This window comes from Cadophora gregata, assembly GCF_030347475.1.
Source record: "Cadophora gregata isolate MNR1 chromosome Unknown scaffold_1, whole genome shotgun sequence".
Taxonomy (NCBI): Eukaryota; Fungi; Ascomycota; class Leotiomycetes; order Helotiales; family Ploettnerulaceae; genus Cadophora; species Cadophora gregata.
The window spans coordinates 11282-36032 of NW_026695924.1; the positions used below are offsets into that span (position 1 = coordinate 11282).

The 24751-nt window shown below is 47.4% G+C and overlaps 9 protein-coding genes across 11 annotated transcripts; 4 read left to right on the forward strand and 5 right to left on the reverse strand.

Annotated features, from left to right (window-relative positions):
- Positions 1-4343: 4343 nt before the first annotated feature.
- ONS95_000002 (uncharacterized protein) lies at positions 4344-6534 on the reverse strand. Its single transcript, XM_058493135.1, has 4 exons — positions 5887-6534; positions 5345-5832; positions 5204-5299; positions 4344-5158 (listed from the first exon to the last, which is right to left on the reverse strand). The coding sequence occupies exons 1-4, from the start codon at positions 6283-6285 to the stop codon at positions 4687-4689; spliced, it is 1455 nt and encodes a 484-aa protein (XP_058363335.1). The 5' UTR covers positions 6286-6534; the 3' UTR covers positions 4344-4686.
- Positions 6535-7972: 1438 nt separating this feature from the next.
- Positions 7973-9699, forward strand: CYB2 (Cytochrome b2, mitochondrial precursor; the record flags this gene model as incomplete). The annotated part of the gene is made up of 6 exons (XM_058493136.1): positions 7973-8038; positions 8089-8122; positions 8178-8215; positions 8269-8544; positions 8589-9599; positions 9652-9699. 6 exons carry the CDS (start codon positions 7973-7975, stop codon positions 9697-9699), a joined length of 1473 nt encoding a protein of 490 aa, XP_058363336.1.
- A 944-nt stretch (positions 9700-10643) lies between these two features.
- ONS95_000004 (uncharacterized protein) lies at positions 10644-11663 on the forward strand (the record flags this gene model as incomplete). Its single annotated transcript, XM_058493137.1, has 3 exons — positions 10644-10797; positions 11064-11392; positions 11469-11663. 3 exons carry the CDS (start codon positions 10644-10646, stop codon positions 11661-11663), a joined length of 678 nt encoding a protein of 225 aa, XP_058363337.1.
- Positions 11664-12130: 467 nt separating this feature from the next.
- MET7_1 (Folylpolyglutamate synthetase) lies at positions 12131-14330 on the reverse strand. Of its 2 annotated transcripts, none has more exons than XM_058493139.1 (2): positions 13195-14330; positions 12131-13148 (listed from the first exon to the last, which is right to left on the reverse strand). In XM_058493139.1, the coding sequence occupies exons 1-2, from the start codon at positions 14128-14130 to the stop codon at positions 13143-13145; spliced, it is 942 nt and encodes a 313-aa protein (XP_058363339.1). In that variant the 5' UTR covers positions 14131-14330; the 3' UTR covers positions 12131-13142. The 2 variants fall into 2 exon arrangements, with proteins under 2 accessions (XP_058363339.1, XP_058363338.1); XM_058493138.1 differs by having other exon boundaries at positions 12131-12909; positions 12962-14330.
- Positions 14331-14356: 26 nt separating this feature from the next.
- Positions 14357-16919, forward strand: MET7_3 (Folylpolyglutamate synthetase). Its single transcript, XM_058493140.1, has 7 exons — positions 14357-14529; positions 14579-14710; positions 14759-15654; positions 15708-15865; positions 15917-16461; positions 16511-16652; positions 16708-16919. The coding sequence occupies exons 1-5, from the start codon at positions 14410-14412 to the stop codon at positions 16165-16167; spliced, it is 1557 nt and encodes a 518-aa protein (XP_058363340.1). The 5' UTR covers positions 14357-14409; the 3' UTR covers positions 16168-16461; positions 16511-16652; positions 16708-16919.
- Positions 16920-16981: 62 nt separating this feature from the next.
- ONS95_000007 (uncharacterized protein) lies at positions 16982-18584 on the reverse strand (the record flags this gene model as incomplete). Its single annotated transcript, XM_058493141.1, has 2 exons — positions 17468-18584; positions 16982-17371 (listed from the first exon to the last, which is right to left on the reverse strand). The coding sequence occupies exons 1-2, from the start codon at positions 18146-18148 to the stop codon at positions 16982-16984; spliced, it is 1071 nt and encodes a 356-aa protein (XP_058363341.1). The 5' UTR covers positions 18149-18584.
- Positions 18585-19163: 579 nt separating this feature from the next.
- Positions 19164-19928, reverse strand: ONS95_000008 (uncharacterized protein; the record flags this gene model as incomplete). The annotated part of the gene is made up of 1 exon (XM_058493142.1): positions 19164-19928. One exon carries the CDS (start codon positions 19926-19928, stop codon positions 19164-19166), a length of 765 nt encoding a protein of 254 aa, XP_058363342.1.
- Positions 19929-20437: 509 nt separating this feature from the next.
- On the forward strand, positions 20438-22615 carry ONS95_000009 (uncharacterized protein). Of its 2 annotated transcripts, none has more exons than XM_058493144.1 (7): positions 20438-20558; positions 20636-20767; positions 20825-20857; positions 20910-20940; positions 20993-21281; positions 21332-21458; positions 21509-22615. In XM_058493144.1, exons 3-7 carry the CDS (start codon positions 20837-20839, stop codon positions 22430-22432), a joined length of 1392 nt encoding a protein of 463 aa, XP_058363344.1. In that variant the 5' UTR covers positions 20438-20558; positions 20636-20767; positions 20825-20836; the 3' UTR covers positions 22433-22615. The 2 variants fall into 2 exon arrangements, with proteins under 2 accessions (XP_058363344.1, XP_058363343.1); XM_058493143.1 differs by having other exon boundaries at positions 20825-20853.
- A 670-nt stretch (positions 22616-23285) lies between these two features.
- ONS95_000010 (uncharacterized protein) lies at positions 23286-24700 on the reverse strand (the record flags this gene model as incomplete). Its single annotated transcript, XM_058493145.1, has 3 exons — positions 23286-23631; positions 23696-24485; positions 24571-24700. 3 exons carry the CDS (start codon positions 24698-24700, stop codon positions 23286-23288), a joined length of 1266 nt encoding a protein of 421 aa, XP_058363345.1.
- Between the last annotated feature and the right edge of the window lie 51 nt (positions 24701-24751).

Genomic DNA, 24751 nt, shown 5'->3' on the forward strand with positions numbered 1-24751 from the left:
CAAAAACACCACCTTTTAGCGGATTCTACAGTTACCGAAGCATTACGGACTAGGCTCTTACTCCCTGTAAAGCCCCCTATTTCGCCCTGTACCGCCTGTGGAGCCTACCCTCAAATAGGCCACGAAGACACCTGTAGAGGTGCTGAACGACGCTGGATTATACGCCATAACCAGGTTACCCGTGCATTTATTACTACCTTTTCTAGCCGGGAAGACCTTAAAGTGGAATCGGAGCCTACGCCAGCTAGAACGCCTATAGCCCTAGAAAACAGCCAACGACCGGATTTTTCAGTGCTTATAGGTACTTCTAGGCACTATTACGACGTTCAAATAGTAGCAATCAACAAGGATTCAGCACGCGAAGAAGCCTATGCTACGCTATCAGAGGCAGCAAACGCTAAACGGCTTAAATACAGCGACTTAGGCCCTGTATTTCACCCCCTGATCTTCTCGGCAGGAGGCCTAATGGAAGCCGAAACAGCGAAGACCTATAAGGCCCTACAGGGCCTATTAGGGCACTCTAGGGCTAAGTGGTTAGACGGGTATATCGCTAGCACCCTAACTCAGGCTCGAGGAATCGCTGCAACCTCGATTCTAGCACGTAGGTAGCTTATAACACACGCTATACCTACCCTACAGCACACACTACACCTACCCTATAACACACACTACACCTACCCTACGGCACACACGACACCTACCCTACGGCACACACTTCACCTACCCTAAGTAACTCACACTTCACCTACCCTGTGATACATACTCTATCTACCCTATAGTACACACTCTACCGACCCTGCGACTCACACTCTACCTACCCTTTGGTACACACCTTACCTACCCTATGGTACACACCTTACCTACCTTGCAATACACACTTCACCTACCCTGCGACTTACACTTTACCTACCCTTTGGTACACACTTTACCTACCCTATGGTACACACTACACCTACCTTGTAATACACACTTCACCTACCCTGCGACTCACACTCCACTTACTCTAAGTAACTCACACTTCACCTACCCTGGGGTACACACTCTACCTACCCTATGGTACGCACTCTACCTACCCTGCGACTCACACTACACCTACCCTGTGGTATACACTCTACCTACCCTGTGGTACATACTCTGCCTACCCTACGGTACACACTCTACCTACCCTGCGACTCACACTACACCTACCCTTTGGTACACACTTTACCTACCCTTTGGCACACACTCTACCTACCCTTTGGTACACACTACGCCTACCCTCTGATACACACTTTACTTACCCTTTGGTACACACTCCACTTACCCTGTATTATCTCCTTCTGTCTTAGTACTCTACCTTCTGTACCCCTGACACCTTCAGGCTCTTACCCTCTGTATTATTAGTATAGTCCTTCTGTATTTCAAGACTATTAGAGAGAGATAAAAACACTCGTCGCAAGCTAGCGTAGTTAGAAACAAATATAACCCAAACCTCAAACCCTAACCCTTATTACACCTATAACAGCGTACTTCCTGATTAAGCTTTATAGCTGTAATAGCTGTAGTTTTTTCGGTGGTCTTTTTTACGTAATCGTTATTATAACGATTTTACGTCCTTTGCTCTCTACGAGCTGATCCAGAGGTTTTAGAGCCGCTAGTTGTAATAACAGACTCTTTTCTTCTTTGATAGGCTATTAGCCTCTCTTGTTCGTGCGATTTTAGCGCAGCTTGGCAAAACTCGTCGAATCCGTCGATAAAGTTTACTACGGGTTTCATAGTAGCTCTAAGATCAGGATATAACTTCATATAGAAGTGGTCTTTTAAGCGATCCCTAGGCTTTCTAGCCTTATTAGCAAGGCGTAGGAATTTAGCTTTAAAATCGCTAAAATCGTCGGTAAACGACATGCGTAAGCTGTCGTATTCGGCTTCGTACGTCGATATTTACTTTGTAACAAAGATCTTACGCAAATCGGCTATCAATTCCGTATAATACGTATAAGGATCCCCGCTATGCGTATCGTGCCTTACAAATAAGGCTTCTTGTGCTTTACCCTCCGTCATATTATATACGTAGGTTATACGAGTAAACTCGTCGTCAAAGTAGTCCCAATTTACTTTTAGCTTGGAAATAATCAATAATTCCCATCGCTCGAACGTAGGGTCTACGCCGTCTATAAGCGGCTTCGGATCACGTATTTTTCCGGTTTTACGCTGCTCGTCGTTATATCTAGGAAACCTGTCAGGGGCCCCTATAATAGTAGCTCCAATTGTATCTCTAATAAAAGAGGAATTTACAGGGGAAATTAGAGGTAGAGACGTTCTAGGAAGCTCTCTTTGAATTTGAGTTATAAAGCGAGTCGTAGCGTTCGCTTCTCTGATTAGTCGATTAGGCGACAGAGTTGTAATACGCGTTATAAGCGTTTTTTCCTTATCTCTTTACCTACCCCTAGTACGTTCCGTAATATTCGTTCCAAGCGTATTTTCCCGAATATACCTTGAGGGGCTTTCGTCTCTTACCCGATTAGGGTTAGAGTTAGAGCTTTTTAGCTCTTGTAGTTCTCGCTGTAATAAGCGATTCTCTTCAGCTTGCTCTCGCATCATACTACGTAGTTCGGCGATTTAGTCTACTAGACTCTCATTGGCTGAATCTCTTTGTTGTAAGCGAGACCTAGGTCTAGCTGTAGAAGCTTCTTCTACCTCTGATTAGTCTACATTGCTAGCGCCGGGTATTTGCACTCTAGCAGGGGTACCTTGAACTGAGGAGAATAACTCAGCTTCGTCGTCGACTCTTGATTGGTTCGATTCGTCTTGATTTTCCGTAGAAGTTGTATTTCTACTCGGAGAGCTATTATTACGGCTACCCCGAGTATCGTATCGCGAACTCACAGTTCGTACCATCAATTAGCCGCTAAAATCGCGGAAATCGATTAGCGTTTGACTGAGATATCGTCAAGTGATGATATAGGGTTTTTAAAGGGTAAGTCGATTGTGTAAACGACCCCTTCAGCGTATAAGCCTAATAAAAGCTCTTTTCACTATCACAACGTAGAATAGTAACCTTTACGTTACGTACTAGCGTATCTTGTCCTATTACAGAATGATAACCGTTGTAATAAGTACCAAAATAACTCTTTTTAGCGTTTTACGCGTATAAGTTAAATATATATTCAAACTCAAGGATTTGATTAGTTCTTTCAGGGAGCCGCGCGTATTAAAGAATAGGGGCTATAAAAACGGTCTTTTCTACCGCTGCTAGGAGCACGCTAGTGGGCTCGCTTAGCTCTCTGAAGTAGCTCTTATTCGCTGTTGTAATATAACAACGTTTCTAAGAGGGATATTAGCTCTCGCAATAGCTAATAGCGAATAAGAAGCTAGTCCGAGTTGGGAGTGTTCTTGACGACTAGCACGACGCTTAATAGTCGGATTGTATAGCTAAGTCCCGTGACCTAGTTAGACGTTCAGGGTTAATATAAGAGTATTAGGCAATAACAAGCACTTATCTGCTTTTAGCTAGCCTCGTAATTCTAACCAATAGCAAAGCTAGGCGATTCCAGCTTTCAAATAACACTAGGCCAAGCGTAGTCTTATAACTCCGTATAAGTTATCTGTCGTCGTATAACCGAGTGTGTAGCGCCGGTAAGGTAGCGACGACAGGGGTCGAAAAACAAAGGCTCGCTTAAGGTAACGAGTATAAGTCGTCGGGATATTATTACGCCGTCACCGGCAGTGTGATTTGAGCTTGATATAATGTAATAGCACGGTTTAGCGTTAGCTAGCACGTGAGCGAAATAACCACGGATCTGGTGATAACCTCTCTATTAGCGCGAATATCAAGCTGAGGAGCCCTCGATTCCGTGGAGGGCGCTCGAGCCTATATAGACAAATTCCCCGGGCTATTCCCGATTAGGACTAATTACATTTGACGTAAAACTTGACGTAAACTCCTGTAGTAGCGTAGAGCTATTTCCCTTTGCGTATAACTAAGTGGGTAACTGTCGGTAAACCCCTTCAGAGTTAACCGAGCTCCACCGAGTCTTACCGAGCTTTGCCGAGCTCTAGACTCTTCCTAATCAGGTATAGTAAAGAAGTGGTTACCACTACCTTTACATACTATATAATTAAGCTTTAAAGCCGCTATAATACTTCGCTGAATGAACGAGGCTTACTTAACTTAAGCATACCCTAAGCACTATATTACCTGTAATCCTTCTTAATCCGCGCTTCGCTTTTAATAGCACAGGCGATAGAGGCTAATAGCTACCCGAGTCCACTAACCTAGTTACATAGCTACTAATTTCCGCTCCGGCTCTCCGGGCTATGAGTAGTAGCTCTATCTTCACATGTGTCCCAATTCCTGATCCATTGTCCTGTAGCTACTGTGGGTTAAAGTAGATGGTAGGTCAAACAAGGATTCAAGGTAAGAGCTCGCGGTGTATCTCCATATCTCAAAGCCTGAAGTTGAAGACGTTCCACATGTGACGGCACAACGAATTTTTATTAGTACCTACAATACAAAGTAGAAAAGACAGCGAGAGGAAGAGGATCGTAAAGACCTCGAAGGAGAGATGCGGCTGCTAGCGAGCTAGGTTAGCCCTAGGTTCGCCGTATAACTCTTTACCTGAACGTCCTTAACACCTTAGCCTCGCAGCCTTGCGAAGTCGGCCTAGTCTACGCGATCGGTTCATCACACAAAGGTATAGCACACTCTCAATGCTTCACCAACCTCCAAGCCCCCTTACCAAGAACCCAGGACCCATATGCCAATGTCGGAATAACCAGACTCAAGAACAACCCAGCACCCAAGAAAATTCCCTGCTCGAAGAACCCCACAGCATGACCCAACGGCTGCCCTGTCTTAGGTAACGGCTCCACAGCATTCTTCCTCAGTTCGCGGACCAGCTCCTCCCCACGTCCTGTATCACCAGCTCCTCCGAGAATGCCCTCAAGAGTGAGGAGTTCTTTCGCAGGCGATGAGATAAACTCTGGTCGTTCGGAGGAAAACATGTCGGTGTTGTACTTGTGCGGAAATGGTGGTGATTGTGAAGTGATGGGTGCAGCGGGGCCGATGAGCAGATGGGCTGGGATTTGATTGACGTATGTGACTGTTGCGTCGAGATGTTGAGCTAGGAATTTGGCTGTAGGGGCATCGGAGAAGAGATATGCGGCAAGGAAGGTGGTCCTGACTTGTTAGTTCTAGTTTGATGTGATTGAGAGGAATACTTACTCGGACTTTTGAGACATGAGAGCGTCTACTAGGCTGGTGCACTCGAGGATAGGGAGGTAGCATCCAGATACTTTCATCTTTGTGATTAAGGAGTTTCTAGAGAAGTTAGTGATTATCTAGAAAGTGGTGCAAGTAAGTTACCTCTCTCGGACATCAGCAAGCACGAAATCATTTGACCCAAACACAGAAATCAAACCCTTCTCTTCGGCCTCTTTGAAGGCCTTCTTAGTCTGACTTGCCACTTGATGTCGTCGGGAATTCGACTTTTTCGTGTGAAACTTGCTAGCATATTGAATACAAGACTCGGTAAACTTCGCTTTGACAAAGTCGTTTACAATCACTAAGTCAGGACTGTATGCTGAGCTGCCTTGGAAGCTGAACCGAGCATTGACGATGGTCTTCGCAGCAAGATCGATATCCGCGGCTCTATCCACGATGGCGATTGTCCGAGATGAAGCGTTTGAGGAGAGTTGATTCAAGGTTGGCTGAGACACTGTCGATGTCTGATCTACTATAAAAGCTGTCGGTTCTTGGACAGGCGAGTTTGAGATGTAGAAAGTGTCAATGTCTAGTGCTTCTGATAGGATCTTCTTCAGAACTCTATCAATATTGAGGATCGTGTCTTCCAGCTACTTCATCATCAGTATTTACCCTTGAAATTCTACTCTTTCTGTTAGACATACCTCTAAACAGATACAATTCCCAGCAGTTATAGCAGCAGCAATGGGACAAACAGTCGAATATAATCGGGTATGAGTAGTCGGTCGAATGACCACAAGTCCTTTCCCAACTCTCCTCGATAGATTATCCGTACCATTTGCGAGCAGATATTCGTCTTTATGTGACTGCTCAAAGTTCAAAGACGAATAGAATTGCTTGACAGCGCTCATGGTATGAGAATATTCAGCCTCCGCTTCGAAGCTTGGTTCTGTCGATCCATCACCACTGCTATCCTTGGTGATCGCAAGCAGAATCTCGTCGACATTGCTGATGAGTGCATGATGTAGAGCTTGAAGCTCGTTCTGGCGGTATCTGATGTTTGCTGTTCGTCCGTCAACGACAGCTGCGCGTATCTGGTCCATTCTTGCTAAAGATCTTATAATGATAAAAAAAAAACGAAACGCAACAGAGAGAAAAGACCAGAAACAGACAATTGTTATTTAAAGAACGTCAGAATTCAAGAGCTTCAAGTCCGGCATTTTAAGGGTCTTCCGACGGATGCATGAGCGGAATCCACTCTGTACCGTTTGTTTGCGGGTGGTGGGGTGAAATCATGGGCGGGATGTGGGGGCGGCCGCTTCGGATCTCGCCCCTCGGCCTCATATCTTCCCCGGAATCTAAAACAAGAATAACAGAATACAGGTCCGAAAGCCGGTCGTTCATATTTGACACTCTTCTCTGACCTTGATCTTGTTGTCTTGTGTCGTCTTGATCTTGTTGTCCTGTGTCATCTTGAACCTCGTGTCCACAGAGAATCATTATGTCTGTTACTACGACTGCAAACCCAATCACTCTATCTCTCCAGCAAATACTCGGAGATTATGAAGTCCACGCCACAGGAGACTCTCAAGACACACAAGCGGGAGCATCACTTAACTCTAGACAATCAGATGTTGTCGCGAATCCTCTAAACTGGCCTTGAGATTATTATCGAATGCCTAGCCGCCGACTAGTAAACAGAAATCTGGATATGTCTGAACTGTTGTCTCACTCCTTCCTCTGCTAAAATATGGGTCACGTATTCCACTGAGTTTGCTCACTTGTCTCTTTATATTATTTGCAATAAAATACCACAACCCTCGTACCTTCATTCATGACTCACGTCCTCCAAGTATTACTCTGTAGCGAGATGCTAGGCTTCTTTGCCAAATTCCGCTTTACCATGAGGCTCCAGACCTGTCAATGAAGACCACCTCCCATCCACTTGTCCGTCGAATGCTCCAGCCCCCGCTTCGATCCTTGGGAGAATATGGCCGGCGTCGAGCTAAGACTCGGAAAAGTATTCGGCCTAAGCTGTAACAGGTCAGCCACATTATCCCCGCAATCCCGACACAGCCCCAACTTGCCGGCGCACGTAGCACTCCTGAGAAGCAAAGCCATCAGGATGGCAGCCTGAAAGTCTAACCGACGAGTTCACTACTCCGTAAATACCAACTCGGACGCTTCTTTAGAAGTCTACCCTGAAGGCGAGACGTATTTCGGGGATCGATATACCGCAGCAGATTCGGCTCTCCCCGCAATCAAGATGCCGAGCTTCTCCGCGACTTGCCTCCGCCACGGATAGTCAAGGGAGCGCGGGAATCCCAAAGTCTATGTTTGCTCGAGTATTCTAGAGCAGCGTGAATTATGAATCAATAGTAGAGGTCAATCTGAATTGAAGAAAAGAGCCTCTGTTCCTTGTCTTCTATGGTTGGGAATTTGCATGGGAAAGTGGATCCAGAATGTAAAGATAAGGTAGGTACCTATGAGACTCCAGCTGTCGCCTGCCTTTCACCCGAAAAGCGCGATACATGGACTTGCCAAGCAGCCAGCACTTTTCAAATGGAGTCGTCATAAACCTCGATTTGTCCTCCCCGGCCGCGTCTATCAACTTATTCTCTTAATTCCTGCGGCCAAGATCACAAATGCCGTTGTACTAGTCTCCTTGATCGGCCAGCTCCATATACTAGAGCTTCTTTTTGCGCTGAAGTCTTGACATATTCTTTTATTCCTGTCGTCCTTTTTTTCCTTACACCGTCCATCCCTCAGCACAGCAACACTATCGCAAGCATGCCTCTAACCGGTGAAGAAATTGCAAAGCATAACTCGAGAGACTCATGCTGGGTTATCGTACATGTATGACCTGCGAACAATCTTGAGCTGGGCAATCGCTGATATCTGCGCAGGGCAAAGCATACGATGTGACGGAGTTTCTACCTGGTATACCACCCCACTTACAGATGTGCGAAGACATGTTTATTGATTAGGACAACAGAACATCCTGGCGGACCCAAGATTATTCTCAAATATGCCGTAGGCCGATGGAAGCGTTCCAGGAAATATGCGACATTCTGACATTGAGTTAGGGAAAAGATGCAACCGAAGAGTTCGACCCGATCCACCCTCCCGATACCCTCGATAAGTATCTAGACCAGTCGAAGCATTTAGGAGAGGTAGACATGAACACAGTTGAGAAGGAGGAGCATGAAGAATCACAAGAGGAAATCGAGAGACAGGATCGCATTGCCCGTATGCCAATTCTGGAACAATGTTACAACTTGATGGATTTCGAGGCAGTGGCAAGAACGGTCATGAAAAAAACTGCTTGGGCATACTACTCTAGTGGTGCTGACGATGAGATTGTAAGGATTCTTGATCATTCATTTAAGCTATACTGACCTTGCAGACGATGAGAGAGAACCACACCGCGTTCCACAAGATCTGGTTTCGACCCCGCGTTTTGGTAGATGTAGAGAAAGTCGATTTCTCCACTACCATGCTCGGTACGAAATGCGATATCCCAGTCTACGTTACCGCCACTGCTCTTGGAAAGCTAGGAAACCCAGAAGGAGAGGTTGTCTTGACACGCGCAGCGAAGAAGCATAATGTCGTTCAAATGATTCCGACTCTGGCCTCCTGCTCTTTCGACGAGATCATGGATGCAGCAGAAGGAGACCAGGTCCAGTGGATGCAACTCTACGTCAACAAGGACCGAGCCATCACAAAGAAGATCGTACAGCATGCCGAGTCCCGTGGGTGTAAGGGTCTTTTCATCACGGTTGATGCTCCCCAACTTGGTCGCCGCGAGAAGGACATGAGAGTCAAGTTTACAGATAGCGGATCGAATGTCCAGTCTGGTGACAAGACGGACAACTCTCAGGGTGCTGCCAGAGCTATCTCCAGCTTCATCGATCCATCTTTGAGCTGGAAGGATATCCCGTGGTTCCAGTCGATCACTAATATGCCTATCATCCTCAAGGGTGTCCAGCGTGTCGAAGACGTTATCCGAGCCATCGAAGTTGGCTGCCAGGGCGTAGTGCTCTCCAACCATGGAGGTCGTCAACTTGATTTCGCACGTTCTGGAATTGAAGTCCTTGCTGAAGTCATGCCGGTCCTTCGTGAGCGTGGCTGGGAGAATCGCATCGAGATTTTCATTGATGGTGGTGTGAGGAGAGCTACAGATATCATCAAGGCCCTGTGCCTTGGTGCTAAGGGTGTTGGTATTGGAAGACCATTTTTGTATGCCATGAGTGCGTATGGACAGCCCGGCGTGGATCGTGCTCTGCAGCTGTTGAAGGATGAGATGGAGATGAACATGAGATTGATTGGCTGTTCGAGTGTCGATCAATTGAATCCTACGCTGGTTGATACCAGAGGCTTAAGCATGCACACTACAGGAGTTCCATCAGATACTTTGGTAGGTTTCCCAGCCAATCTTGCTCAGTGTGTCCTGCTAATTGATTATTAAGGGACTATCGATTTACGACCCATTAATCAGCCCCAAGGCCAAGTTGTAAATATACACGAGAAGTTATACCCAGCTTATTCTAGGACATACCTGTACATATCTGATACTATATACATGATAAAATTTTGTCTTATTTCCAGTCTTTTTGTCTATCACATATCATTGACCATCTTTATCCCGAGGTATTCCACCTCATATTTCTCATCTCAAGTCCCAAGGCTGAGCGAGCCTATTATTATCCCGGCACTATTCTCACCAAGACTCACTCCACCTCCTAGCTTAGTTTCCAAACTGACCCAGATAGCGATCACCAGTGGATACCTCACTATATTCTCTACCATTTAACATTCATACATTTGGGGGGGGGATAGTAAATTTACCTCGTACCTTACCACCCTGCAGCGCACACGAGCGCTACCCCTCCCGCACTCCCAATTGGCCAGCAGCGCACAAATCAACTCTCAGCACACCTCGCCCTACGCCCAAAGCATCGTAGAATACCCGTCGGCCGAGCCTGTGCTGGCCGCTGACTGGCTACAGCGTGCTTACAGCCGCCGAACAATCTGCACAGGACGTTCAGGGTTAACGCTCACTGCATCTGTTGTGCTGTGCTGTGCTGTGCTTCCGTCGAATTGGGTTGCGCATGGCGGGCTCTCTCTGCATGGAGCGAGTAGTAAGCGCCAGAAACCCTGTCCATCCTGCAGTGCAGACTGCAGTAGGAGGGGACGGGAAATGCTGGGATGGAGGGGGCCAAGTCAAGGGAACAAAAAGGTGAGGGTCGCCAGCCCGGCTGCGATGGCTGTCAAAGAAAACCGACCCTAAAATACACTGCCTCTCTCTCCCTCTTGTCTGCCTCTTGTCTGCCAACACTGCAAACCGTTTTTAAGATCCTGAATCCGCGATCTTGATTCCGGGATCCCGATTCCTGTTTCCCGTTTCCATTATTAAGATTCTTCTTTCTTTGCGACAAACAGATACACACATACAGACAAGATGCAGTTCTCTTCGTCCAGATTAGCCGTTATCGCCTTGATAGCGAGCTTTGCTCTCGTCGATGCGCATACCGTTATCACGTATCCGGGATGGAGAGGCGATAATTTGATCACGAATGATACGTTTCCCTATGGAATGCAATGGATGTATCCTTGTAAGTATGGATTTCTCGGAGTTTTGCTGTGTCTTGGTTGTGGATGTAGCTGCCGGGGTTGAGAAGTGGAGACCGACTTGGGATGGATTAGGAAGAGGATAACATTGAGAGGGTACAACTGAGAACTGTTATTATTTAGAGACAGAGATAGGAACAGTCAAGTGCTGTGTTTCCATGTTCTCTTACCTTATTTCCACTTAACCGCAACACACCCTCAGCACATCAACATAACACTTTTCTCAACCGTCACTAACAAAACTCCCCAGGCGGCGGTATGCGCACCACCACAAACCGAACCAACTGGCCTGTAACCGGTGGAGCCGTCGCTATTCAACCAGGCTGGTTCCAAGGCCACGCCACAGCCTTCTTCTATATCAACTTGGGCTTCGGAACGGACGGACCAGACCACGGCCCACCAAACATGTCCTTCCCCATGGTACCCGTCTTCCAGATCGTCGGTCCTAGTAAGAACCCTTATCCAGGAACATTCTGCCTGCCGCAGGTGCCACTGCCAGTGAACGCGTCGGTGAAGGTTGGTGATAATGCAACCATTCAGGTGGTGGAGACGGCGATTCATGGAGCGAGTTTGTTCTCGGTAAGACATTCCATTGCTAATCCAATCTCAAAGAGAAGGAAAGAGATAGAGATCGTGGCTGACATTTCACCCGCAGTGCGTCGACATTACGTTCACTGAACCAAAAGACGTCGCTGAAGTAAATGCGTCGAACTGCTTCAACAGCTCTGACATCAGCTTCAACAACGTCTACTCTATCACCGCCAGCGGTCAATCATCTTCCGCAGTTAAAAGCCTCGCTCAAGCTTCGCTGCTACCACTCGCTGGTCTCCTCATGTTCGTATTGCTCTAAGTGTTCCGACAAGGACCTGAGAGGAAACATACCAAACATCAAATTATCAAAACATAAAACAACAGAAAGAAAGAGCTATGGACGCTAAGAACAAGCATTGAGGCCGTACGTAGGCAAGGGAAAGGAAATCAACAGGACTTGAGGAGTTAGGAAATGAAATCCAGGATATCGATACCACATGTATGGAGGAGGAGTAAGGCGAACCATCTATAAGTATCGTTTTACTTGCATGCTTACTGGGCTGTATATTTTCGGCGTTTCTCTGGATGGAGTTGGCTGTGTTGGATTGAAGTGAAGTTTATGTGTTGAGCTCTGGACATTGACCTTGTCCATATATGCTTGGATTGTAATTCGCTGCTATCTCTTTTCTTCTGGAGTTGAATAGAGAGTCAACTTTGGCTGGCAGCTTTGATGGAGAGGGGGCGATTGAGAATGGAGAGAGTTGAGTAGTCATGGATAGATAATACTATCGAGGATATAACCTTTCAATCAATACTGCAATGAACTGGTTATAGTTGATCAGTGATGTGAATAGTATATGGTCGAAGGGAATATGAGCTGACGAGCGCTAGAGAAAAGACTTAGGGGATATCAGTGAGAAACTTCTCAGGTCTACCAATACTAGATAAAAGAGATGATGAGGAAACGATGTATCATCCGAATAAATAACAGCTCGGTTCCAAAACAAGGCAGACAAAGTGGAGCATGGATAGTCCACATGACTCTTTCTGCTTCGCATTGACGCTTAATCAAGAAATAGAATTGCAAATATATATCAAATATTGGGTATCTCAAAACAATACAAATCCGCTCTCCTGCTTCACCACGGTCCCTGACATTATCTATATCACTCACCGTTCACTACCTTTATCCCCCTCTTCTTCTCAAGAACCTCCAACACCGCCCCAGCAAGGTGCAAGCTCCCTGTAACAAGAACCAGCACCCTCTCATCCCCTTCAGACACTTTATAGGCCAGGTCTACTGCCTCTTCAGCACTAACATACACCATGTTGAGCGGGTTGCTATCAATTGACATATATACTCTCGCTAAGTGCTCCTGCAATGTCACATCCACTTTCTCCACCTCTTTGCTCTCCTCGGGCACCTTGAACGGCTGATTCGTACAAAATGCCGCATAAGTGAAAATCCTCCCTTTCAAATGCCGGGGTCGGATCGATTTCTCATGTACGACGCTATTCCGTATGGTGGTAACAAGTTTCGTGACCAAGGCGCGCGCATCGCGGTCCTGTTGGTTAAAGATAAGCATCGTGGCGGTTGGTGGGCGAGGTGAGACGAACGCGGATGTGTGCTTCTCTAGGAACCAGGCTGCAGTCGAGGCGATGCTTTCGAGCGTGTGAGCACCGTCAATGAGCCATTCTGTCGTGCCGTCGATGAGGTACTGGCAGCGTGCTGGCCAGCGTACTGTCTCTAGGCCGGTGATGAACTGTTCGGGAAGTTCTGTTGAGGTAGTGACCTCTGTCACCCCTAAAGTCTTTAGATGTAAAGCTGCAACTGTAATAGCTAGACTTGCGTTGTCTTTCTGGAAATCCCCTTCCAAGCCCAGCTTGAGATCTTCAAGAGCGGATGATCTCTCGACCACAGTAAATTCCACCCCTTTCTCACTAGCTCGCTCTTCTAGTACAGCTTGTGCTTCAGGAATCTGCTCAGACGAAAAGGCCGGCACTCCAGCCTTCATAATCCCACCTTTATGCCAGGCAATTTCCTCAACCGTCTCCCCAAGCATCCCCTTATGATCAATTCCCAACGACGTAACAGCGCACGCGGTAACAGCTTCTTGCGGCAGGATATTAGTACTATCATACTCCCCACCAATGCCACACTCTATAATGGCTGTCCCTACACCCTCTTGTATGAAAGTATGAAAAGCCAGGAGAGTCAGGTACCGGAAATACCCAGGTTTAGTCTCTGAATCAGGACCCTCTTCCGCGAGAGAAAAGCGATCCCACAATTCGTAGAAATACCGCGTGAACAGTGCTTCAGATATTGGTAATCCATCAATCCTTATCCTCTCTCGAACGTGAATCAGATGTGGCGAGGTGTATAACCCAATCCTTCCCAGAGCTTCAGGTCTGCTTTTCGATCTCCAGTATTGCAGCAGTATATTTTCTACCATCACAGATACGCTGCCCTTCCCCTTTGTCCCCGCGACGTGTATGTACTTCAATCCCCGCGCAGCTAGATCTTTGGGCTGGTACCCCGCCTTGCGCGTCCATTCCAGCATCTCTGGAATGGCATTGAGGTTCATATCTGACGGTGTACTTGATATCGAGGAGACAACTGCCCTGTTCGATTGCAGAGAGTCGAGGAGCTTGATAGCTTCCGCGTACGTTCGCTGCTCTGCCATGTGAGCTGTTGATGAGAAGCGAAGCTTGAGGAGGGGACAAGCCCGAGGATGGAAGAAGGAAACATGGCGAAGAGAAGAGGGGAGGAGAAGGAAGCTGGCCATCGCAGCCCTCCTTGTTTGCAGTGGACCGACGTGTTGGCGGTAGTACAGAAATCAATGTTCTTGTTGACTTCAGTTCGCGACTCCGCGAGGTACTGTACAGTACAGTATCACAGCGGTCCCTCCCACGCCCAGCCGCTAAGGGGTACGGTTAGCGTAATACACGCCTTAGCACTCGCATCCTCTGTCTATCACCAATGGGCGAGTTTCTTTACCGGTTGTTTGTTATCTGAGCACATGAGTAACGGCCATGCTTTAATAGTGGTGTGATAGTGTATTATTATGCGGCTCACACAATTCAACTTCCAGTTGTGGAATATGAGAAGACTATTCTTATACCAATCAAGATGTCGGACATTCACGTCCTCAGCCAGATGTATGACGGCCACCAGATTTTATGATGTGTGTATGGCCCTGATCCAGCCTCAAATCTCTTTCTAACTATGAACAGGACGCCATAAGCCTTCTTAATACCCTTCAGACGCCATATGAGAAGCTCAAGAAGCGTTGGGACGCCAAAATTTTACTTGATGAAAGCGCGAATCAAGAAATCAGAAAATGTCTCACGATAATCGGGTATTCAGTACGAGGACCTCTCAATCACTACAGAAACTGCTAATATCGAATCCAGCAAAGCGATCTAGACAAGTTAAACATAGTCCACGTTGCCGGTACCAAAGGTAAAGGGTCAACATGCGCCTACGTTGACTCTATACTATCACAATATCGCAAGTCACATGCTATACCCCAAAACATCGGGCTCTTCACCTCACCCCACCTCATTGCCGTCCGAGAACGAATCCGCATCAACTCAGCCCCAATCTCAGCCTCTCTCTTTGCAAAGTACTTTTTCGAAGTCTGGGACAGGCTAGAAGCTGCTACTGCAGAGTCTGATGTCCCCTTAGAGAAGCCATTGTATTTCCGGTATCTGAATCTGATGAGCTATCATGTCTTCCTGCAGGAGAAAGTCGATGCTGCGATCTATGAGGTAGGTATTGGTGGTGAGTATGATTCTACAAATGTTGTGGACCGTCCAGCTGTGACGGGAATTTCAACCCTAGGGATTGACCATACGCCTGTACTTGGTGACACGATTGATAAGATTGCGTGGCATAAGGCTGGGATACAAAAGAAGGACGTTCCGTCTTTCACGGTGCCACAACTGCCAGCAGCTTTGGAAGTTGTCGAAAAAAGGGCCACTGAGAAAGGTGTTAAGTCTTTCAGTGTTGTTGATCTGGATTCTCGGCTAGAGGGGGTTAGAATCCGACCAGATGCTCTGTTCCAGAAATCGAACGCGAGTCTTGCGATCGCTCTTACGGAGTCTTTGCTCAAGACTCTAGATCCGGATTTCAAACCTGATCTAACAGTGTTACCGAGCGCTTTTATTGATGGGCTTGAACAAGTGGTCTGCAGAGGAAGATGCGAAACCAAGGTCGATGGTGACATCACATGGTATCTAGATGGCGCTCATACAGCAGACAGTATCATCGTTGCAACAAAGTGGTTTAGTGATGAATGCGTTCAGAGGTATACATCTCCTTTGCTAACTCTAAATCAAAATCCGCTGACAGCATATCCAGGCCTAGGCCTCGAATCCTCATCTTCAACCAACAAGGCCATCGGGAATCTCTTGGGCTGTTGACCGGGCTATACGATGCCATTAAATCCCACAACACCGTTACATTCGACCACGTTATCTTCTGCCCTACTGTGCCACCCGCTCAAGCTTTAAAGAAAGGTATGATTTCTCCTCCCAAATCCAATTTTGAGGATCCACTAAACCCAATAGACCATGTCAACCTCTCTGCCGACTCTTCAGCTGTAGCAGGCCTCACAATGCAGAAGACGTTCGCCGAGAAGTGGAAAGAACTCGATACGTCCTCGCTATCTACGATACATGTTCTGCGTAGTGTAGAGGAAGCGTTCACTTGTGTGCGAGATCTGAGCCAGGAGAAAGGGGAGGTGCATGTCTTTATCACAGGGAGTGTACATCTTATTGGACGAGCTTTGGGGATCTTGGAGAGTGCCGAAGCTTTGTGATGTCGTTAGTAAGGCCGGATAAGGACATAAGAGTTGGATCTACTGTCTTCTCTCCTCCGCTGTAGTAGTTATATCCACTGAACGACTGGGACAACGGCTTTGCAAGACGAGGCATCTATTCACGCCTGGTTTACAATTCGCTCACAGGAGCCTACAAGTGTCTGGTCTGCCGCGAGGGACAAATTAGCATGGATCACACTTCCGAAGGCAGGCGAGAGCAAGGAATCATTGATTTTACTCTATGTTAGACTCATAGAACAGTGCGATAAAGGGCAAGAGTCTATTAGAGACCCTGTAAGAGGCTGTACACACCTAGTAGAGCACGGCTCACATTAAGCGACAGTAAATTAGGGCTTTTGAGAATCAACATGGAGAATACACAGCTTCGCACGGCGGAACAGCTACGAACACGGATGGTCGAAGGATTTTTGTAAAACTGCCTAAGATACCTACTAGGATAGATATAGCAGAGTCCACACTCTAAAGCAGGTACCCACAAAGCGAGACCTTAAATGTCGGAATGTTCACTATAAGTGGCAGCTCCAATTTCAAGAAGTAGAAAGCGTCCATTTTGCCCTCCTATTTATACACTCACGATATCGAAACACCTAATGTTGCTCTACTAAAGACATTACGGACTGTAGCTGGTATATCCAAAACCGCTAGCCTTCTCTCTCACGCAACCCAAACCTAATCCAAGCCGGTTCATGCAAACCTCCAAACTTCATTTCAATGTGTAACAAAGAAAGGCGAGCACATGATTCTTATGGTGATCCATCTATCCACTCGCCCGTCTATGCAGTCCAGATGCTATCTATCTCCCTCTTGCTACACGACCCCTCCCGCTTAGAGCAAGCCTCCTCCCGATATTACCAAAACAGACACAACTACAAAACAGTACGCTGAGAATCCAAATCCCGCCCTCGATAGTCTCCCTCCTAATACCGCCTAGTCCTAGCTCGCCACCCAGACTGCTTAGATATTTCGACGAGGTGGAATTCTTGGAGCTCTTAGGCATACTGGCAAAGGCCGGGGAGGGCATCATATCGGGATTCGAGGCAAGGAGGAGAGCTGTGCCGGTTGCACCGACGAACGCGGAGAGGAGGAAGCCGGGTTTGGATCGGTCGATTAAGTACCAGAGGACTGGATTGACGAGGGCGAGTGTGAGAGAGGCTTGGAGGGTTGATGCCCATGGGAGTTTGCGCTATGCACAGTTAGCATTCTGTCTTTACCGTGACTTTCCCATGCAAAGGACGCAGGAAGGCTGAGAAGAGGAAAAGGAACGGACAAGGTCACATACAATAGCATAAGCAATGCCCACAAAGGCACCCACACTCCTAACAACCGGCGTCCAGTCCGCTCCGAAGATGCCGCTCTCCCCACCCTCTTCCTGCCCTTCTGCCTCTCCAGGACTAGAAAGTGCCTCCTCTCCAGACTCCAAGAAGAGCGTATCGACCCACGGCATCAAGCTTCCCAGTAAGACGCCTGCCACGCCCCAAAACACAAGGTATCGCCAGTCGTTCCGCGGCTTGATGATGCCTTCTACCTGGAACGGCGCCAGTTGCCTGTCGTCATGGAGATGACGTACTAGAAGTCCATATCCCATACCCATACCAAAGAGCAGTATACCCCTCAACCCTAGTGCGAACACATTCGACGTCGCGGATTGTGAAGGCTGGAGATGAGCCTGCGATTTCGATCTTGGACGTGTTGAGCCTGGCGCTGAGAATGACGGTGTTCGTGGGGTCTGCGCGCCTGTCCCCCATGGTGTGGAGGAGATGTCGTCCGCTTGGTAGCCGGTAGGTGAGTATATGCCTAGGAGGGTCGAGGAGGTGAGGTTGAGGAAGGAGTGGGTTCGTGAAGGCGGTTCTAAAGGGGCGAGCGAAGGAGAGGGAGGTTCTTGTGGTGTGGAGGTTTGGTCGAAGGGGGCGAAGGGACGGCGGGGTTTAGGGCGGTAGATTTGTGGTTGTGAGGAGGACATTTTGAGAGTCGTATCGTATTATGAGACTGTTAGTCCTTCTAATGTTTGCTTTCCTTCACCACGGTGCTTTGGCTCTGTGCAAGGACTTTCGATAATAGGCTGTCAAGGCGAAGTCATAGACAATATATCCTGAGTCATAGGCTTCCTGTAGTTTCGTGCTACTTCAGCGAACATCCGTCTCTTGTCGTGTGTTTCTATAGTTGTTACGGCCGCGGTAATCAAGAGGTAACAATACCTGCCGCAATATCCTTCGTGAAGTGAAGTCTAAGCCTGAACCCTTTCCCTTGGTAATCTTGAACAGAACAATGTTCGTCTCAATTGAAACTTCTGCAAGGACGACCGTGAAGTATAAGCATAAAAGATAAAGCAATCCACAGTTGTCAAAGTGGTGAGAAGGAGAGAAAGACAACGCATGTAAAGTAAAGATGGAATGGACCTCGAGGCATGGATTCAGCAGCTTCTAGGTGGGGATATAGAGGTATCACAATTGTAGATCTCTTATTGGCTGAACAGCTAAGTCAGCAGGCCTTCACATGTTTTTGCCAAGATATCGGGGGCGATTTGTCCGTGGCGCTGCCATCAGGATTGGGTTGGTCCGTGCGTCTTCCTGAAGCACGCTGTAAGGTCCACTGGAGCGAAGCCTGTGGAAATCCCAATCCTGATGGCAGCGCCACGGTTACCGTAAAGGTTGGCAGCGCTACCTTATTTCTCTTCTAGGATGATGCTTTGCGTCTCAGGAATCTTTAAATTATTTAGTAAAAGGACGTACAGTAAGTGTATTTTTAGTTTGATGCTCTGATTTAGACCAAACCTGAACTATCCCCTAAGCTGCCGTTCGGAACACACATTTCTCTAGGGGCATAGCGTAGCGCTTGTGCCCTGTAATTCAGGCAGTTACTAGTACTTTAGCGCCTCGCTTCAGCACTCTGTCCTGCAAAACTGTGTTAATGGCAGCTTAGGGGATAATTAACCATTCGTGAAGCATTTGATGGTGATAAAAAGCCTGAACATATAATCAGCGATAAAGATTTTCCGAACTTAATAGCAGCCTTTCCATCTTCCTCCCTTCCAAATCTTTATCAACTACCTTTTCCTCTCCACCTTTTACTCCTTCCTTCATCACATTCTCCAGCCAATTTGAGTACTCATCAGTAACACACCCACAAACAATCACCTCCTTCACCGGCCCAACCTTACCCATACACCCCAGTACCTCCACCATCTCCTTCCAAAACTCGTACATCCCAGGAGACAGATCCTCTTTCCTCGACCCGTCCTCATCCAGCCCCATCCGCTCCAAATAATGCCACATATCATACCCCATGTATCTAACACACCCCACATTTCTATCCCTCCCTTGATACGCGAGAAACTGCACCACCAACCTCTGCAGTCTTCCCTCACCCGTCAACGCCTCCATGGTAGCATTCAGGAAATCCAAATGAGGCCTCATGCGATCATACCTAGCCACCACCAGCTTCACATTACTTATCATTCCCAACGCTTCTTGTCCCAGGATGTTCAGAGCATCCACGTTTGTATCGAATCTCATAGGCTTTGGCTCAGGCCTTTCGAAGATGTAAACCAAGACTAGCAGCAGACCATACAGTACTCTGCCGCGCCGACTTCCGTCAAGCAAAAAATGCCTAGGCTTAGGAGTTGGTACGTACAACCGTATTTCCAACTGCCAGTAATTGCTTGAGAAGAAAGACTTCTTTGCTTCGGTACAGAAAAATGTCGATACGAGGCAGAGACTGAAGAAGTCCTTCGCGAGCGCCATGTCGTTCAGATGCGGTTTAGTCAGCCGTTTCTTGTTTCTGGGGACTGTTCCCGTGGCGATAAGTAATTACAGTGGATCTGGACTGATAAGCGTGAAAAGTATGATCTTAGAGATGAGTTCTGGGGGCAAGGAAGGCAATCGGCGTTTATGTCGCAGGCCGAGGGATACGGCGATTTTGTGCCGTGTGGTGGCGAGCATTTGGAACGGCATTGGAAAAGCTTGCCTGAGCGAGTTCGAGAGTTGACGGCCTTTAATTTGATTTTGATTGTAAACTTGGTTATTGATGAAAGATATTGCTTGTTTGAATCCACTGCTACCTCATGGTCCGTAGATTTTTGCGGACATGTGCAGTTGAGGTTGGAGCCTTGAGAAAAGGTTTCGCTTCGAGACCCAATCGAGGACTAGCATGTTGTCAGGGGGATTTGCATTCGTCGCCTAAATGGCTTACGGCAGAGGGGCTGTAGTTGCATCATGTCCGACCGAGTGCATAGGCTATCATCTCATCTCATCATCTTGAATCAAGAATCGTAAATCCGATCCAACTTATATATTCTCAAGCCTGGTCCAGTGATGAGAAAGTCTATTTCTCTCACATCATGGAGAATATCACTGTAGCTGTAATCGGCGCAGGTAAGTCCAGCACTGCTGGATAAAAACCGCTCTTGGCGTAAGCAGATGAGAGCTTGCTGACAATACATACATGATAGGTCCTGCAGGACTGGCTGTATTGAAGAACTTGAAAGAGGAAGGCTTCAAAGTCACAGGATTTGAGAAACGAGATAGTGCTGGAGGAGTTTGGGCATATTCTGAAGATCCCTTGACGACGTCGACTTTACCAGGTTAGACAACCGTCCCGTGATCAACATTTATACAGCGAACTGATATTATATACCTAGAGACTGTATCCAATGTCAGCAAATATGGTGCAGGTGTTTCCTCATCACCCATCAAATCAGAAAAAATATTGACTGAAATACACAGAATTCTTTCACAGATTTCCCAATACCGGATCGTACGTCATTACCTCCCCCTTACTTCGTCGTCAACTTCTCATTTATATACAGATCTCCCATCACATCTCACCTCAGCTCAGACATGCGAATACATCAAATCCTACGCCTCTCACTTTGATCTGAATCGGCACATACAGTTTAGCACATCCGTCAACTGGATCAAGCGCAATGCCGACGACACGAAATGGCAAGTCTGCACTAGCCGTGCCCGGAAGGAAGTAACCAACGATTTCGATAAAGTTGCTATCTGTAGTGGACTTTCTACAAAGGCAATCATTCCCAAGTTTGGAGGCGAGGAGAAATTCAAAGGAGAGATTCTACACGTGCAACGTTACAAGAGGTACGTCCTTTTTCTCCTCTACCAAGTCTCACTGGCTGAACCAGTGACAGACCATCCGACTTCAAGGGGAAAAGAGTGTTAGTAGTCGGCATCGGTAACAGTGGATGCGACACAACAACCCAACTCATCGGCCACGCCAAAGATATCTACCTCTCCCATCGCGGAGGTGTGAAGATTGTAAGTCAATCCCCACTCCATTCCAAGAACTAGGCAACTAACCCACCCAGCTCCCTCGAATCGTCGACGGCGCCCCTCTAGACCTCGTCGTCACCCGCCAAAAGAACGTCATCAAATTCGTCTTAGATCGCTACCTCACCTCAGTCGCTCGCTTCCTCTTCGACTGGACAATCGAGCGCTACTCCAAACAAGCATTCAAGCTCGACCCCGCCTGGCGCCTCTCCCCCGCCCCCTCACTCGCCAACCACCAGCCCGTAATATGCGACGGTCTAGTCGACAGTCTCTGGGCCAAAGAAGCAACATCCGTCCACGGCCTGAAACGATTCATCAGCGAGGACAAAGTCGAGCTTCTAGACGGCACAACCTTAGAAATCGATACCGTGATCCTCTGTACAGGGTATCAACCCGACTTCTCTATCACGCCTGACTTCAATCCTCTCGATTCAGAGAAAGGTAACACGGCGGGTATAAACGCCACTCCTCTCGCTCGCTTATATCAAAATATCTTCCCACCAAAATACGCAGACTCCCTAGCGATAATAAACTACATCGCCCTCGCCGACGGCGCCATCACCATCTCCGACCTCGTCGGCATGGCCCTCCCTCAAATCTGGAACGGCAACTCACCCCTCCCATCCCTCTCCACCATGAACGCCTCTATCGACAAACACCACGAATGGGTACGCGCCCTCGGGAGGGACGATAGCGTGTATACGGGAATCGTGCGGCCCGGGCCGTGGTTTGCGTTTCTGAATAGCGCGGCGGGGACGCGTGTTGATGAGATGTTGGGGTATGGGTGGGAGGGGTGGAAGTTTTGGGTCAGGGAGAGGAGGTTGTGCGGGTTGTTGATGAGGGGGGTTATGACGCCGTTTATGTATAGGGTTTTTGAGGGGGGAAAGAGGAAGGTGTGGAGGGGGGCGAGGGAGGCGGTTGTGCATGCGAATGAGGAGGTGGTGAGGGTTTATGGGAAGTAGGGGTGGTGCTAAGATGTAGATGGAAGAGATGATTAGGTAGATTGGGTTGATGGAAATAGAGTCTATGATTAAGCTGAGGCGGAGACGGATTAGAAGAACAGTCAGTCCACTCGACGAGGAATACGAATAAATTTGCCTTTCGCTACCCCATACCTGATACATCGACAAGAGATCTGTGATATGCATCACCTAAATTTGACATTACATTAGATGATTGGTATCTAATGAGTGTCAACTGTGAAGAGCAAATGTATGTATCGAATGAGGTCGAGACAGATTGAGACAAAGCAGTTTGGTTCGAGAGGTATAAACCGTATAACGGTATAATAATGATATTCGATTTAGATGTTCAACCCACTTACATTGAATGCTGCCGGAACAAGATCAGTATCAGACTTCCATGTCTCGTTGCAGCTTTACAGTAGAGAAGGGGGTTTGAAAATATGAATTTTATAAGGACTAGAACTAGCAGAGCTGTTTTTATAACGGCATAATAAAGATTTATTAGTAGCTGTTAGTATCGTACTAGTAAACAAATAATAAGTATATATTAATATATATTAAAATCAAAGGTTCAGTTTAAAAGTGTTTAAAAGTGTGTATTATAAAGAGTATCTAAGGGTTAGAGTATATATACTACTCCCTGAACAGCCTCCGGCTAGTCTCCGAAAGGGGTCCGTCCCTCAACTAGGATTACTTATCCCCTCTGATTGCCCCTTACATTTCTATTATATAGATCTGCGGACTAACATGTAGTCATTATCCCTTCTTAACATTGTATACCCCTTCCAACGAAATAATCTAAATACCCTCTCTTTTAAACTCGCCAACAACTCCCTCCCATTTCCCCATCTCATAAAGCCATAAACGCCACCGCAACAGATAAAAAAGCCACCAAGCTCATAGTCACCGTCCCTCTACTGCCAGCATTATCCTTACCGGCTTTGGGAATGTTATTAGTAGCCGCTCCACCAAGATACCAACTCCCAATATCAGTCAGCTCGCCCTTCTGTGTGAGCATAGCAGCGTTAGGACCGACGTTAGAGACGTCGCTGCGGAAACTGCCAAAGTACGAGTACCGGCCAACACTATCCAGCCGGTCGAAGTACTCGGCTGACATGTTGAAGAAGCCCTGCGTGGGTTCGAGCGGTTGATCGTTGAGTGCATACTCCGTAATCCATTGGGTCACGTTCGGGTATCTAGACACCAAGTTAGTAGCTATGTTGACATAGTGACAACCAAGCCGGGGAAGATTCAACATACGATGCATTAACTTGTCCCATATGGCTCGCCAAACCACCGAAATCTCCATACCAATGGATAGGAATAAAATCAATAGTGCAATTCGTCCCCTGTTTTGTGCAGGCTGCGAAGAAATCTTCCAGCCAGACAAATCCTCGTGGTGATCCCGTCACAGCCGGCGCACCCACTTTGACGCCTAGCTTCCGTAGAGGTTCAATTTGAGATATCCAGTTCGTAGCGGCTACCGTGGGATCAATGCTACTCCCTCCCGTGGACGACTCTCCGTCCGGCTCGTTGTATCCCAAGACATGCGTGATATTCCTCCCGCCATCGATAAGCCCCTTTACCGTGTTGTAAAAATTCGTATCGGTCGACCACAGCATAGGTACGAATTCGAATTCTTCTTGTGTCCGGTTGGCGTACGCTGTGGATGGTTCAGGCTGATAATTGTAGTACCAGGTCAAATCGCTGCCTTGTTCAACCCATATCTGGTTATCGTGTTGTAATTTTGGCGATTTGGAAGGGACGAATACGAGCCCACGTTTTGAGGATGTGCGATAAGTTGTCTGGGCAGAGATAGCAGTCGCTGCTGCGAGAATGAGGGTGGAGGAGAGACGCATCGCGAACGAGTGAAGCGTGTGTCGGAGAGAAAGAGGAGCGAGTGAAGGAGCGATCTCGAGATTCAGCTCAATGGTTATAAGTATTGTAATTATCTCGCACACGAGTCTGGAGGCATGGCGCCTTGGATACGCAACTAAAAGGGAACGAGACAGTGACGGTGCTCCCTCATCAGGTCTAGCGGTCTTGAAGTCTGCAGAGGCGTCAATAATTGGTCTTAGTCTGGACTCTGCCACACTATTGTACAAGGCACGCGGAACTGCCGGGGATATAAGTACTGTGATAATCCAAAAATATCTGCACGAACTCGTAAAGAGCGCTGAGCGCTGATTGTAGGAAAGCGACTTTGCGCAAGGGGTTCGTCGCCAAGCTCGAAGTGACACCAACATGGTGAACCCTTGTGAACATCTTCCCCGAGATATTATATAAGTACAGTAGCTTGATATTACCTAGTGCTGT

What these genes read in the sequence shown, in the direction of transcription:
- ONS95_000002 (XM_058493135.1), bottom strand. Translation starts at nt 6,285, where the DNA reads ATGGACCAGATACGCGCAGCTGTCGTTGACGGACGAACAGCAAACATC. An exon ending in GGAATTGTATCTGTTTAGAG is followed by an intron (nt 5,833 to 5,886) that starts GTATGTCTAACA and finishes ATGATGAAGTAG; the next exon opens with CTGGAAGACACGATCCTCAA. An exon ending in CTTGCTGATGTCCGAGAGAG is followed by an intron (nt 5,300 to 5,344) that starts GTAACTTACTTG and finishes TAACTTCTCTAG; the next exon opens with AAACTCCTTAATCACAAAGA.
- MET7_1 (XM_058493138.1), bottom strand. Translation starts at nt 14,130, where the DNA reads ATGGCCAGCTTCCTTCTCCTCCCCTCTTCTCTTCGCCATGTTTCCTTC. An exon ending in CTAGAGAAGCACACATCCGC is followed by an intron (nt 12,910 to 12,961) that starts GTTCGTCTCACC and finishes TTTAACCAACAG; the next exon opens with GACCGCGATGCGCGCGCCTT.
- MET7_3 (XM_058493140.1), top strand. Translation starts at nt 14,410, where the DNA reads ATGCGGCTCACACAATTCAACTTCCAGTTGTGGAATATGAGAAGACTA. An exon ending in CGGCCACCAGATTTTATGAT is followed by an intron (nt 14,530 to 14,578) that starts GTGTGTATGGCC and finishes AACTATGAACAG; the next exon opens with GACGCCATAAGCCTTCTTAA. An exon ending in TCACGATAATCGGGTATTCA is followed by an intron (nt 14,711 to 14,758) that starts GTACGAGGACCT and finishes TATCGAATCCAG; the next exon opens with CAAAGCGATCTAGACAAGTT.
- ONS95_000009 (XM_058493143.1), top strand. Translation starts at nt 20,525, where the DNA reads ATGGAGAATATCACTGTAGCTGTAATCGGCGCAG. An exon ending in AGATTTCCCAATACCGGATC is followed by an intron (nt 20,941 to 20,992) that starts GTACGTCATTAC and finishes ATTTATATACAG; the next exon opens with ATCTCCCATCACATCTCACC. An exon ending in ATCGCGGAGGTGTGAAGATT is followed by an intron (nt 21,459 to 21,508) that starts GTAAGTCAATCC and finishes TAACCCACCCAG; the next exon opens with CTCCCTCGAATCGTCGACGG.